Source organism: Pelodiscus sinensis, chromosome 1, assembly GCF_049634645.1.
Source record: "Pelodiscus sinensis isolate JC-2024 chromosome 1, ASM4963464v1, whole genome shotgun sequence".
NCBI classification, from domain to species: domain Eukaryota; kingdom Metazoa; phylum Chordata; order Testudines; family Trionychidae; genus Pelodiscus; species Pelodiscus sinensis.
The window spans coordinates 118,516,413-118,528,664 of NC_134711.1; the positions used below are offsets into that span (position 1 = coordinate 118,516,413).

General features: G+C 41.3%; 1 protein-coding gene across 1 annotated transcript; it reads right to left on the minus strand.

Annotated features, from left to right (window-relative positions):
- Positions 1-964: 964 nt before the first annotated feature.
- SPX (spexin hormone) lies at positions 965-7,881 on the minus strand. Its single transcript, XM_006127660.4, has 6 exons — positions 7,764-7,881; positions 6,678-6,758; positions 6,489-6,546; positions 3,623-3,685; positions 2,544-2,627; positions 965-1,434 (listed from the first exon to the last, which is right to left on the minus strand). Exons 1-6 carry the CDS (start codon positions 7,767-7,769, stop codon positions 1,376-1,378), a joined length of 351 nt encoding a protein of 116 aa, XP_006127722.2. The 5' UTR covers positions 7,770-7,881; the 3' UTR covers positions 965-1,375.
- Positions 7,882-12,252: the final 4,371 nt, after the last annotated feature.

Consider the following 12,252-nt stretch of genomic DNA (forward strand, 5'->3'; position numbering starts at 1 on the left):
TGGCAGATGGATTTCTGTACCAGTGATGAGATGTTTAACAAGTCAACAGATGTCATAGGTTAAAAGTGCTTACATGAAGAGTTGGCTGGAAAATGGTGAACATTTTTCTTTTAAAAGATTTTTGAAAAATTATCAAAAACAATTCAATACAGGCAGTCCCCGACTTACGTCGGATCCGCACTTACGAACGGAGCTTTCTCGCCCTGGAAGTCGGGGCGAGAAAGCCCCGTTCGTAAGCTGCTCCGGTGCCCCTGGTCTGCTGGAGACCGTCTCCAGCAGACCAGGGGCACCGGGCGGGTTCCCGCGCTTCTGAGGCTTTGCCAGAGCAAAGCCTCAGAAGCGCGGGAACCGCTGCTGCTGCCCCTTGAGACCCGGTGCCTGTGGTCTGCTGGGGACGGTCCCCAGCAGACCACAGGCACCCGGACTGAAGCCGCAGCCGTGGCGGGGTCCCTGCCTCTGAGGCTTTGCCAGAGCAAAGCCTCAGAGGCGCGGCACCCCGCTGCCGCTGCGGCTCTGCTCCCCGTGTCCCTGGTCTGCTGGGGGAGGGGGGGGGCGCAGCTAGTGTGCTCCCCCCCCCCCCCAGCAGACCAGGCTTTTGTTTTGGACTCTGGGGCAGAGCAGCTGGGGCGCTGCCGATTGGTCCTGCAGCGCCCATGGGCACTACTGGACCAACCCGGCAGCACCCCAGCTGCTCTGCCCCAGGTCCTGATTCAGCCGCTGCTGGTCAGTTTCAGCAGCAGCTGAATCAGGATGTCTGGGGCAGAGCAGATGGGGTGCTGCTGGGTTGGTCCAGTAGCACCCCAGCTGCTCTGCCCCAGGCGTCCCCAAGTCAGCTTCTGCTGAAACTGACCAGCGCTGACTACAGGAAGCCCGAGGCAGAGTTGCTCTGCCCCGGGATTCCTGGAATCAGCTGCTGATCAGTTTCAGCAGCAGCTGACTTGGGGACGCCTGGGGTTCTTAAGTTGATTCTGTATGTAAGTCAGAACTGGCGGTCAGTTTCAGCAGTGTCTGAATCTGGACGCCAGTTCCGACTTACATACAGATTCAACTTAAGAACAAACCTACAGTCCCTATCTTGTACGTAACCCGGGGACTGCCTGTACATGTATGATGTTTGGGTCCTGTACGCTAAAATGTTCCAGGGGTTTTTAAATTTTGGGTAGCACACAATGTGGTCTAAGATAGGTAATCAATTTAAAAATTGCTTTTGTAGCTGAACAATAACCTTTAATCAGGTTGCATTCAAAATGCAGAAATGTGTCCAAACTTTATTTCTTCAGAACACAGGTGGAGTCAGATGAACTGGAATGTTTTGCTTACACAGACCATGGGTTAAAGAGAGATGGATAGGAATGTGGATACAACTTGAGATCTTTCACCAGCTTAATAGATTGTCTGTTAAGTATCCAGGGTGTTCATTGGTTTCTTCTTCAGCTGCAAGACAACAAAGACAAGTTATGAGGGGGAAAATGAGCTTCAAGATGTGTTTAAAAAATACAGAATGTGCAGTAACTAAAGTGATAGAGAAACCTGAGATATAACTCTATGATGTGTAACTATCTGGGAAAAGCAAAGGGCTTTGTGACATATGTAATAATGGTTATATTTTTTGTCTTACTCGACTTTTAAAGACAAGTTCACCTTCCTGCTAAGGACCAGCAGGGCTATGTATTATGTGCCGATCGATGATTTTAAAGACAATGAAGAGCTACAACACCTCTAGGAGACAGTAGTGTATTTGGTCTTTCTTTGGGATGTTCCTTAACCTTTAGTCAAAAATAAAAATAATCTATCTTGAAAATGCACACTTTATTTTATAGACCCTGACTATCATCCACTAGTACACTGAAACATTGTTTTTCTGTATGGGGCGTTCATAAAAACAGAAACCAGACTCTTCACACAGGAGCTAACATAATCATAGAGTTAAGTAATAAATAAGAACAAACAGAAGGTATAGAATCTGGAGGTATAGAAGAAAAATATATGATTGATGTTTAGATTTGGGTCACTTAGCAGTACAATGGAAGGCTCTCACACGAATAATGGGTGGTAGAGCTGATTGAAATATGGAAAAAAACAATGCTGCATAAAATTGTGAAGTGTCCAAGTGTTTCCATTTAAAAGGTTTCAGAATCTGACCCATTTTAATTTTCTTGAAACTCTTTTCTCAAAGTTTTCTGTCCAAGTCTGTTGAGCACCACAATTAAATCCATGATGGGCAACATTCATCTTTGTGCAAAGGGCCAACAGAGATGAAACAAGCAAGTATCAAGAAAACAAGGAGTGAGTCCAGTATTAGGGCAGCTAAATTAACCAACCAAAATGAGAAAAGCAAATAGTGAAGCAGGATAAGTCAACATTTATTTTTCTATCAGTTTTCATCTATAAATTCCAATCTCTTATTCAACATCTAATGGAATATATTTGAAGGCATACAATCAGCCAAATGAGATCTTCTCAAATGTATTTTAAAGCATTAATGAATGGAGTATTCATAGACCCTTTAGAAACTCAGAGAGTAAAATAAATTATACATTTACCTCCTTGTGCTTTCTGTAAGGAGTTAAGAAATAGTGCTGCAGCCTCTGACAGAGCTAGAGGATGTGTATTTTGGCTGCGTGTTTCTGGAGAGAGACAAAGCCAACACACTTTCTCAAATCTAAACCTACACCAATGAAACATAGTTAGCCAATTTGTGTCTGCAAAATTTCTGCATTTCACATTCTGCCCTTGCTTTTTTTTAAGCTTTACAATTTGAGAACAAAAGGGAGACTTTTAAAAATATATTTGAAGCTGTTTCAGTAACTTTCCATACAATTCTCTGCCCCCAAATAGCTCGTTAAATCACTCAGAGAGAACAACCTTATACTTTTCTTAAATAGAAAGAAACAAACATAATTCTTTTTAAAGTCCCCTTAGGGTATGTCTACACAGCAAAGTTATTTCAGGATACCAGAGATATCCCAAAGTAGCTACCCCGCGTCTTTTGAACGTATCCACTATTTCAAAATATAGCAGACACGCTATTTTGCTATCCCTGTAAACGTCATTGTAAGAGGAGTAAGGGATGGCTTGAAATAGCGCTGTATTTCGAAATATGGCACAGTGTAGACAGCGCCAAATGACAAAATAAGCTATTTCAAAATAGACTCGAAATAAGCTATGCCATTTGCATAGCGCAAATTGCGTGTCTTATTTCAAGTTTTGGGTGCTGTGTAGATGCATCCTTATAGACAGGCTCTATTTGCTTGCATTTGTTATCTAGTTTTAAGGTTCAGTTTGCACAATAAATATTGTCTAAAAGAATATTTTCTCAAACTCCATATTTTTACATTTTAAAGCTGCTCCTTTGATTTTGATTGTTAGCAAAACAAAACAGAAGGTTAAAAAGTAGCTTTTCCCCCCAGTTTAATTTTTTTACGTTGAATTATCTCCTCATCCCATGAGAGAATATTTTGTTTACTGTTAAACTAAAGCTTTCTGCAATTCTTATACACCTGCTGTTCCCATCCATTAGATCAATTTTGATGCACATCATTTCTGAGAGGGAGTGGGGGTTACGGAGATGAAAGACTATAACAGTTATTTTTCCTTAAAAAATATTTCCAGGTGAGCTTACCTAGCTGCAGTCTGTCATAGAGATCCTTCATCTGGCTCTCATCTGAGATGAAGCGACGTCCCTCTAATAAATCAATGGGAAGGGTGTTAAAACAAAACACCACGTCCATGTAAATCATAACTAGAGGACCCTAAAGTAGTAATTTTAAATTTTTACAATCATGTTTACACAACTATACAAACCTTCTAGTAGTATTTATCGCCAAGTGCCTGAGAATGATCAATTAATTTCAGCGCAATCTAAATAATAGAACAGTGTGCTTTATCTGAGCTACATTCTCTTCCAAACAGCTGATGATTTTCAGCGTTTTCCACTGTTTTGTTAATTTTCTGTAGGAATTGCAGGTGACATTTACCAGCTTCTTCCTTCACGTGTCTTTGTTGCTCTACATCTGGACACTAGTATAAATGGAGGCAGCATTCTTGGCTTTGGTGGATTTTTCTCACATTTGCAGTAGCAAATATTTTGGCTCTTAATTTAGTTTTTTTAATTATTTATGCTGTTTTCTTCTTTGCATTTCTGAGTGTAGACTATGAAATGTTGGGGGGGCAGTATTTTTGTTCGTTTGTTTGGGGCTAGGAATTTGTACTGTTAGATTCTCATTGATGTATAGTCTGGATAGCACACACATCCACAATGCTTATTTTGTTTTTTAAAAAACCAGCTGTTTACACTGAATTGCTTTTAAAAAGATGAAAAAAAAATTCCATTGGATCTTAGTTTTTTTTCTTTAAACTACAAAATCTCAATTTTGATCCAAATTGTATTATTAAACACTGTCCCTTTAATGCTAAAATAACAAAAATAGATTCATTTAGGGCAGGGGTTGACAACCTTTTCAAACCAAAGAGTCAAACTACATCAAAATTCAGAAGAAGTGGTCAACAAAGAGCCAGTATAAGAATGTCTATTTGCATGGCTGAAAATGCACAACTTAATATTATTAATAATGGACATGATGATTACTAATAGCATAAATGAAACATTGTACTCTCAGACTTTATTTAATGGAACTTCTGCTGCTGGGGGTGCAGTTAGTGGATGTGGGGGTGCAGGAGTCAAGGCGAGGTGTACGAGGGGCTCAGGGCAGTTGGTTGGGGTGTGTGGGAGGTGCAGGAGGCAGAGCAGGGCACTGGGGGTGGGAAGTAGTGTATATGGGGGAGCCCTAGAGCTGGATAACCTTGCCTGAACAAGGCTGAGCTATTGTGCCTGAGCAGCAGTGGCTGGACTAGGGGCTGGGCCAGGATGGCTGCTGCCAGATCGTGGCCTCCCCTCCTACTGCCACCTCCAGATCTTCTTGTGGCCAGACAGGGGCCATACCACAGGGCCTGCTCCGGGATCGGGGCTGGAGACTGGAGGCTGCAGCCAGATGGGGGGCCAGGCCCTAATTGGGGTCTTGTTGGCCATGGCTGCAGCCCAACCTGTGCCACTGTGGCCAGGATGTTGCAGCATTGCAGAGGCTGCCATGGCTGGGCCACAGGGTCTGCCTCAGAAGCAGGGCAGCTGGGGAGAGACCGCAACTGTCAGATGGGGGCTGAAGCCAGGCCACTGCGGCCAAATGGAGGAATCTGCCACTGCCAGCCCCTCTTAGGGTGTGTCTAGACTACAGAGTTTTGTCGACAAAAGTCCACCTGCGTCTACACTACCACCGAGTTCTGTCGACGCTGGTAAACCTGATTCTACGAAGAATAACGCCTTTTGTCGACAGAGTTCTATTGAGAGAAGGCATTATTGCATCTACACTGTCCTTTGCATCTACACTCTCATGTCGATAAAGCGGCTTGCTTTGTCGACAGAACTGGATATAATCTAGACGTTCTTTGTCGACAGAGGCTTTGTTGATAGTACCTGTCAACAAAGCCTCTGTCGACAAAAGCCTGTAGTCTAGACGTACCCTCACTGTCCCAGCTGGGAGCACGCACACGTCCCTTACAGTGCACCCTCAGCCGGCTCTTTAAAAGAACAGTCCCCCAGCTGGCTCTTAACAAAGAGCAGACAGTTCTTACCATGGTGTACCGCCTTACTTTCACCTCTGGTTAAAGGTGAAATAAACATAAAAAGACCATCTTGACTTGAGTAATTACGTGTTTTTAAAATTTTGAATCAATTTTACATTTTAATTTACAAAGTTGCATGAATTTTGGGAATGACAAAAGAACCATATTTGGTTCCATACTGATCCATGGATTGCTGATCCCTGATTTAGGGCATAAATAAATTGGAAATAATAGCTCCCGAAATAACTATTTTGAAATAAGTTTATTCCCCAAGGACAGCAGGCGTAAAGATTTCAAAATAACCAGCCTGTTATTTCAAAACACCGGGCTTGGTAAGTGTAGACGCTCTGGTTATTATTTCAAAATAACTCCGTAGTGTAGACCAGGGCTTACACAGCTCATTGCAATTCCATCCTCCAAAGTTGATGGCGTATGAATTCCCAGCACAAGTAAAAGGTTTACCTTAGAAAATAGTATTACCCTGGTTTTTTTCTGGAGATGCTTTAATAAAGCACAAGAAAGATCCAGGAGTAATTAAATATATCCAAAGTATGTTAAGGCCTTTTAAAAATCCATTTCAGAGGGGAAAGTTATTTTTCCAGCTGATTTAACAACCAAATTGTAATTACAGTTCCTCTGGAAATATTTTTTTAAAATGGTTCCAAATTTACAATTATTTTCCTTCATAAAAAATAGTAGAAATTTGTTTAAGGTAAAAAGGGGTCACAGTCAACACACTTCCAGCTTCCCTTCCCTCCCCTGATATTTAATACTTCTCAGTTTTCTGCTTGTGTTGAATAAAGTAGATCAACAATAAAACATTGGTAGTGAAGTTACTGTCCTTAAAACGGAAATAGTTTGGGACTTACGTGCACCCTTTAAATAGAGCATCGCCTGTGGAGTCCAGTTTCTTCTTTGAAAGTGACTCTTTGTACCAAAGGAGAGAAAAGTGATATGTTAACACAGCCGTGCCACTGACAACAAGCACCACCACTTTACCAGCAACCACCTGTGAGAGTTATTACTGCATATGCCTTCATTTGGATAAAGCACTTTACCTGAGGAGCACTCCAGGAGAAAGAGATGAAAGAAGCTGCAAGGAACAGGGCCATGGCAGAAGCTGTCAGTCTACGCAATCCCTGCATAGGACAAGCAACCACAAGGACATGGAAAATTGCTTTCTGGATCCCCAGGCATCCTCTCTGCTCAGCTTCATCTCCTGATGTTATTCTGGTCCCCCCTTTGCTTCTAAAGCCCCGGGAGGGCAGGGGACTGAACTCGATGACCTCTCAAGGTCCCTTCCAGTTCTAGTGTTCTATGATTCTAAAGCCCCGGTATTCCATGGACTGCATCCTCTCAGCCAATCCACATCAAATTTAAGGAGAGGCTGGATATTAAAATCAGGCCATGTGAAGTTTACATATGGATGTAAATTACCATTGACATGAGAACTCTTGTGTGCTTTCTTTAACAAAGATGCTGGTTCTTCACACTCTCTGATTACAGACACGGTCTATAAACCCAGAGAGAGGGATTAGATAATAATATCAATCATAAATGTACACCCAACCCTGAATGATAATGAAATGATAGGCAAATGTTTCTATATCCCAAAGTAGGGGACTTGGCATTTTAAAAATAATAAAGCGGATCACTGCTTTCTCAGTAAGTACACATTGTTTAACTTAGTGTTAGATTTATATCAACCAGGATATTGACTAATAATACAAATGTTATTTGTATTAAAATTAAAATCTTGGGTTTTGCACACTGGCACAGCATTTGCAAATGAATATACTGAATTTAAATCCCATGTAAAGCAAGCTGTCTCTCTAATTTGAATACACAACACAAGCCTTGTTTTTCATGAATTGATTCATGGGACAAGTAAGTGATAGCATACAGCTATTATGACTCAGATGTTTATTTCATCCTTTCTGTTTTTAGAAGTCATTGTGCTATTAATGGTTTAATGTTTGGTTTACAGTATACTAAAAATCACTATCACATTGTTAGTTGTTGTCTATTTTTTTTTAAATTACAAACCACCCCCTGTTGCTCCTAAAATAATACACGCAACTAAAACTGCTGGAGAAACTACTATTTACCAAAAAGTTTTAAAGTATCAAAAGCTTCTGACTTACCTTCATTCTTCGTTCCCCTGTAAAGCAATAGTCTTGGATAGGGTGAGCTAGGATTGTGTGTTAAGATATTTGAGCTGCTTGCAATTTGGGTTCCCTTTTTAAGTCTTTCCAGTGATAGACCCCACCCCTTTTCCAGTAGAGTGGAGGAGTCTAAAGGGACCTCTTGTCATCCCTGACAATTGAGAAGTAGAAAGTCTGGTGCCTCCTCAGGGGAACTTGCATATTTGCGTGGAGTCAGGGAAATGATTGAAGGACGGACAACACAGACATGGAGATTCACCCCATTAGCCAAGAGACTTTCTGAATGCATCAACATCACAGTCAAAACTTCTCCCACCAGCTTCTCAGTAAAACATCATTGCCATGCAAGGCAATCAATAATAGAAGCCAGAAGCAAATATTAATAAGGATAATGAGCTCTTACTTTGGATAACCCATCAATTGTGGCCACTAAAAAGCAACCCTACAGAAAAGTTAGCAAATTATTCTCAAAAGTCACCATCTGTCAATGCATGAGAAAAGAGAGACTGAAGAAAAAGCAGCATGTCCAGTGTAGTCAGTTTTAATGCTGGCTAACGTAACAGGAGTAAAGTCTCTTGTTCGTTTTTTTTCCCCTGTCGCATTGTTGCCTATTATGTTGTTAATGCCACACAAAACCAAAGGGACAAGTAGAGTTTTTAAAACATTAAACTGTACTCTCTTTGCAGTCTTGACAGTCACAACTACATGGAGTGCCTGGAGTAGATGTTCAGTTTATGGAATATACCCTCCTCGAGCAGTTAGAGCTATGGAATAACCCAGATAATGAAAAACAGGAATCTGAAGAATTGGTGTCAAATCCTGACATTAAAGTTCCTTGTATACAAGATTAATTGATGTTATAAAAACCTTAAATGCATGGCAGGTGTGTGTTACAAATTACACAAAGAACACTAGTTGGTATAATAGAATGATATGTCATGGGTATAAGCATCTTATTGAATTCTATTGCAATCTGAAACATTTGAATAAATATTTGTCAATGCATCTATTTGTTATTTATCCACTATATATAAATATACTCTTTTATATAGAGAGCAACAAGATACCGAACTAGTTTGATCCAGCCTTGTACTTCCTATCTTTCTAGAGAAGGGAATAAATAGTCTTATGTTCTAATCCCAGTTCAACACTGACTGCTTGGTTGGCAAGCGTCTTCACTTCAGTGCCTACATTTCCTCATCTATAAAATGGGAGCAGGACTTCCCTAATAGGCGTCTTGCAAAGGGAGTGGCCAGAGAGCTAACAGGTGAGCAATAAAATAGAAATGGATAGTAGTAAAAATAGTGCTGTTCTGATGGATAGGGATGTTACTATGCATATTTATTAGGTGAATGGGCCTGCAACCAAAGCAAAAAGAGTCTTCCTAATTTGTGACATGCATGTGCTCCTGTGGAGACATGGATGGGCAATGTGCAGATAGGTTTTGTTAAGGTCCATACGTTTACTGACCTTTGGGCTTCTTTGGCCATGTTTGCTCCTTCAAGGGCTATCTATGCCAGTATTATATCTAAGCACAATGCCACTAGGAGATGGAGAGCAGCCACGCTTTTGTTGAAATGGGATACTGTTCTGTCCAATAGGAACGAGGATGTGACTGTCAGACTTCATGACAGATGCTAGCCAGGATAGGATAACAATGGTACAGGGTTGGGGTTCTAGTTGTGTTGTGGATGCAAGAAATCACGGGGCATCTTAGATTATGACCTCACACAACCAAGGTGGTAGTGTTGGAACTACGTCAGCAGTCTAGGAATTTGTAGCCTTTAGAAAGTTGAGATCATGATGCACCCTTCACCAGCAGCCGGGATTATACTTGCATCTTCTAAAAGGTGAAGTTTGCAGTCTCTCAACATCTTCTTGTCCATGACAGAACAGGGACATTCCTCTGGATGTTCAACCCCCAGTCTTAAAGAGGGGCTTTGCATATCATGTAACAATTACACACACAGAAACTTACAGCTAGGCAGCAGCCATTCAGGTATGTGGCATAAAAGTGGCCCTGTACAGTCTTTCAGTGGCTCTTGCAATCCTAAATTATTTGGACTTTTTAAAAATTGTATCTGAAATGCATGGCCAAAGTTCATACAAGACATCTTTGGGCAGAACTGGGAACTGACCCCAAGACTCATAAATCCTAGTTTAGTGTTTTAACCTAAAGACTACCCTTCTTCTCTTTCTAGTATATTTCACGTCACAATGCTTTACATAGTATATATTTAGACTGCCCACAGAAATGCAGCCACCTCTGCAGCAAAATATGGCATATGTTTAACAGCACATAGAAACACTAAATAATATTTTAAGATGGGAAACATAACAATATGTGTGCACCCTGGGTGCTTACATACATAATTTAGGCACAGATAGTTGGGTGTGTGAAAATATATGCACATCTCTTTGAAAAATAAAATAGCCTTTACTTGGGTTATGGATCATCACACTTGAAAATGATACATGTCTTTTCTTGTTGTTTTGACAGTCCAGACTGATGAGTTCCACATCAAATGCTTTACATCAGGCCTGCCATTTCTTAGCAGATTCACATCAATGAGTAAGTGGCTTTGGCATGTAATCAATATGCTAAGTCAGCATGATGGAGAGCAGCACACTGTGGCAACAAGACCCCCCTCATTAGAAGAAACATAACATATGCTTGTTCAGAAAGAAGTTCTAAAGGTCAGTGACCTGCCTAACATGACAGTGTAAATGATGAAACCCAAGACTCTGTGACTGAACTTGAGTTCTGAGATACTTGGAGGAACTTATCTGTGAGTTAACCACAAGGTTCTGAGACACACAGCCGAATTCAGGGCCCACATTGCCTATTGCTGTGACCACTCACTATCATGCTGATGAGTATTGTCCCGTTCTTTCCTAGAGCTCCCCTGTCTGGTTGTAAACTCTCAGGGTATGTCTACACAGCAGCATTATTTTGGAATAACTGATGTTATTCCGAAATAACAAAAAGTGCATCTATACTGCAAGCCATTATTTCAAAATAGTAGCGAGCTGGAGGACTTCTCACTCCCATTCCTGTAACCCTACTTTTATGAGGAGTAAGGGAAGTCAAAGGGAGAGTGCTCTTCCTCCGACTTCCTGCTGAGTAGACAGCGCCAAAAGCCGAATTAAACTATTTCGACTTAAGCTACGCAATTGATGTAGCTGAAGTTGCGTAGCTTAATTTGAGTTTTGCCCTGCTGTGTAAATGTGCCCTCAGGCTATGTCTACACAGCAGTGTTATAAAGTCTGTATCTACACACAAGCAGTTATTACGACATAATGTCGAAATAATGTTGAGCTGGACGACTTCTCAGTCCTACTCCTGTAACCCTCATTATACCAGGTGTAAGGGAAGTCAGAGGGAAGAGTGCTCTGTCTCGAAATAACTGCTGTGTAGACAGTGCCACAAGTCAGCTACACAATTAGTGTAGCTCAAGTTGCATAGCTGATTTAGGGTTTAGCCCTCCCCCCTCCCCCCAGCTCCTGTGTCATGTTATTACAGGAGAATTTCAGTTTTCATTCTTTTTAAAACAGTTTATAGTCCTCATGACTGGGGAGAAAAGCTTGATAATTTGAAGAGTGCTCCCTGGTTTCAGAAACTCAAAGGCTAAGAAAAGCACCCCAAAAGTGTCATTTAAAGAAACTCATGATTTTGGGGTAAATCTTATATTTCTGGGGTCCCTGATTTGTGATTTTTGACTATTTGATGTATCAGCACTTTATACATCCTGGCTACATCTAGACTGGCATGATTTTCCGGAAATGCTTTTAACGGAAAAGTTTTCCGTTAAAAGCATTTTCAGAAAAGCGCGTCTAGATTGGCAGGATGCTTTTCCACAAAAGCACTTTTTGCGGAAAAGCGTCCGTGGACAATCTAGACGCGCTTTTCCGCAAAAAAGCCCCGATCGCCATTTTCGCAATTGGGGCTTTTTTGCAGAAAACAGTACTGTGCTGTCTTCACTGGCCCTTTTGCGCAAAAGTCTTTTGGAAAAATACTTTTGCCCTAACGGGAGCAGCATAGTATATCCAGAAAAGCACTGACAATCTTACATGAGATCGTCAGTGCTTTTCCGGAAATTCAAGCGGCCAGTGTAGACAGCTGGCAAGATTTTCTGGAAAAGCGGCTGATTTTCCGGAAAAACTTGCCAGTCTAGACACAGCCCTAGTGCTTAATTCCAAGTCTAGTGCTTTAGCTGTAAGACCATCCTTCCCTTTGTCCATTGGGCTTATGAAAAGGGCTGTACTGACCATCCTGGGGGTACAAGTACACCAGAAGCAGTGACTGTAAACTTCAGAAAAGCCAGTGTGCGACTTATATAAAGGCCTCACATACAAGAGCAGGGAGATAACTGTCCCTCTATTTAGGTGTCAGTATGCTACTCAAGGAATATATTGTGATATTCCTAGAGTACATTAATTCCTTTTAGTGAAGGGAAAGTTTAAGCCA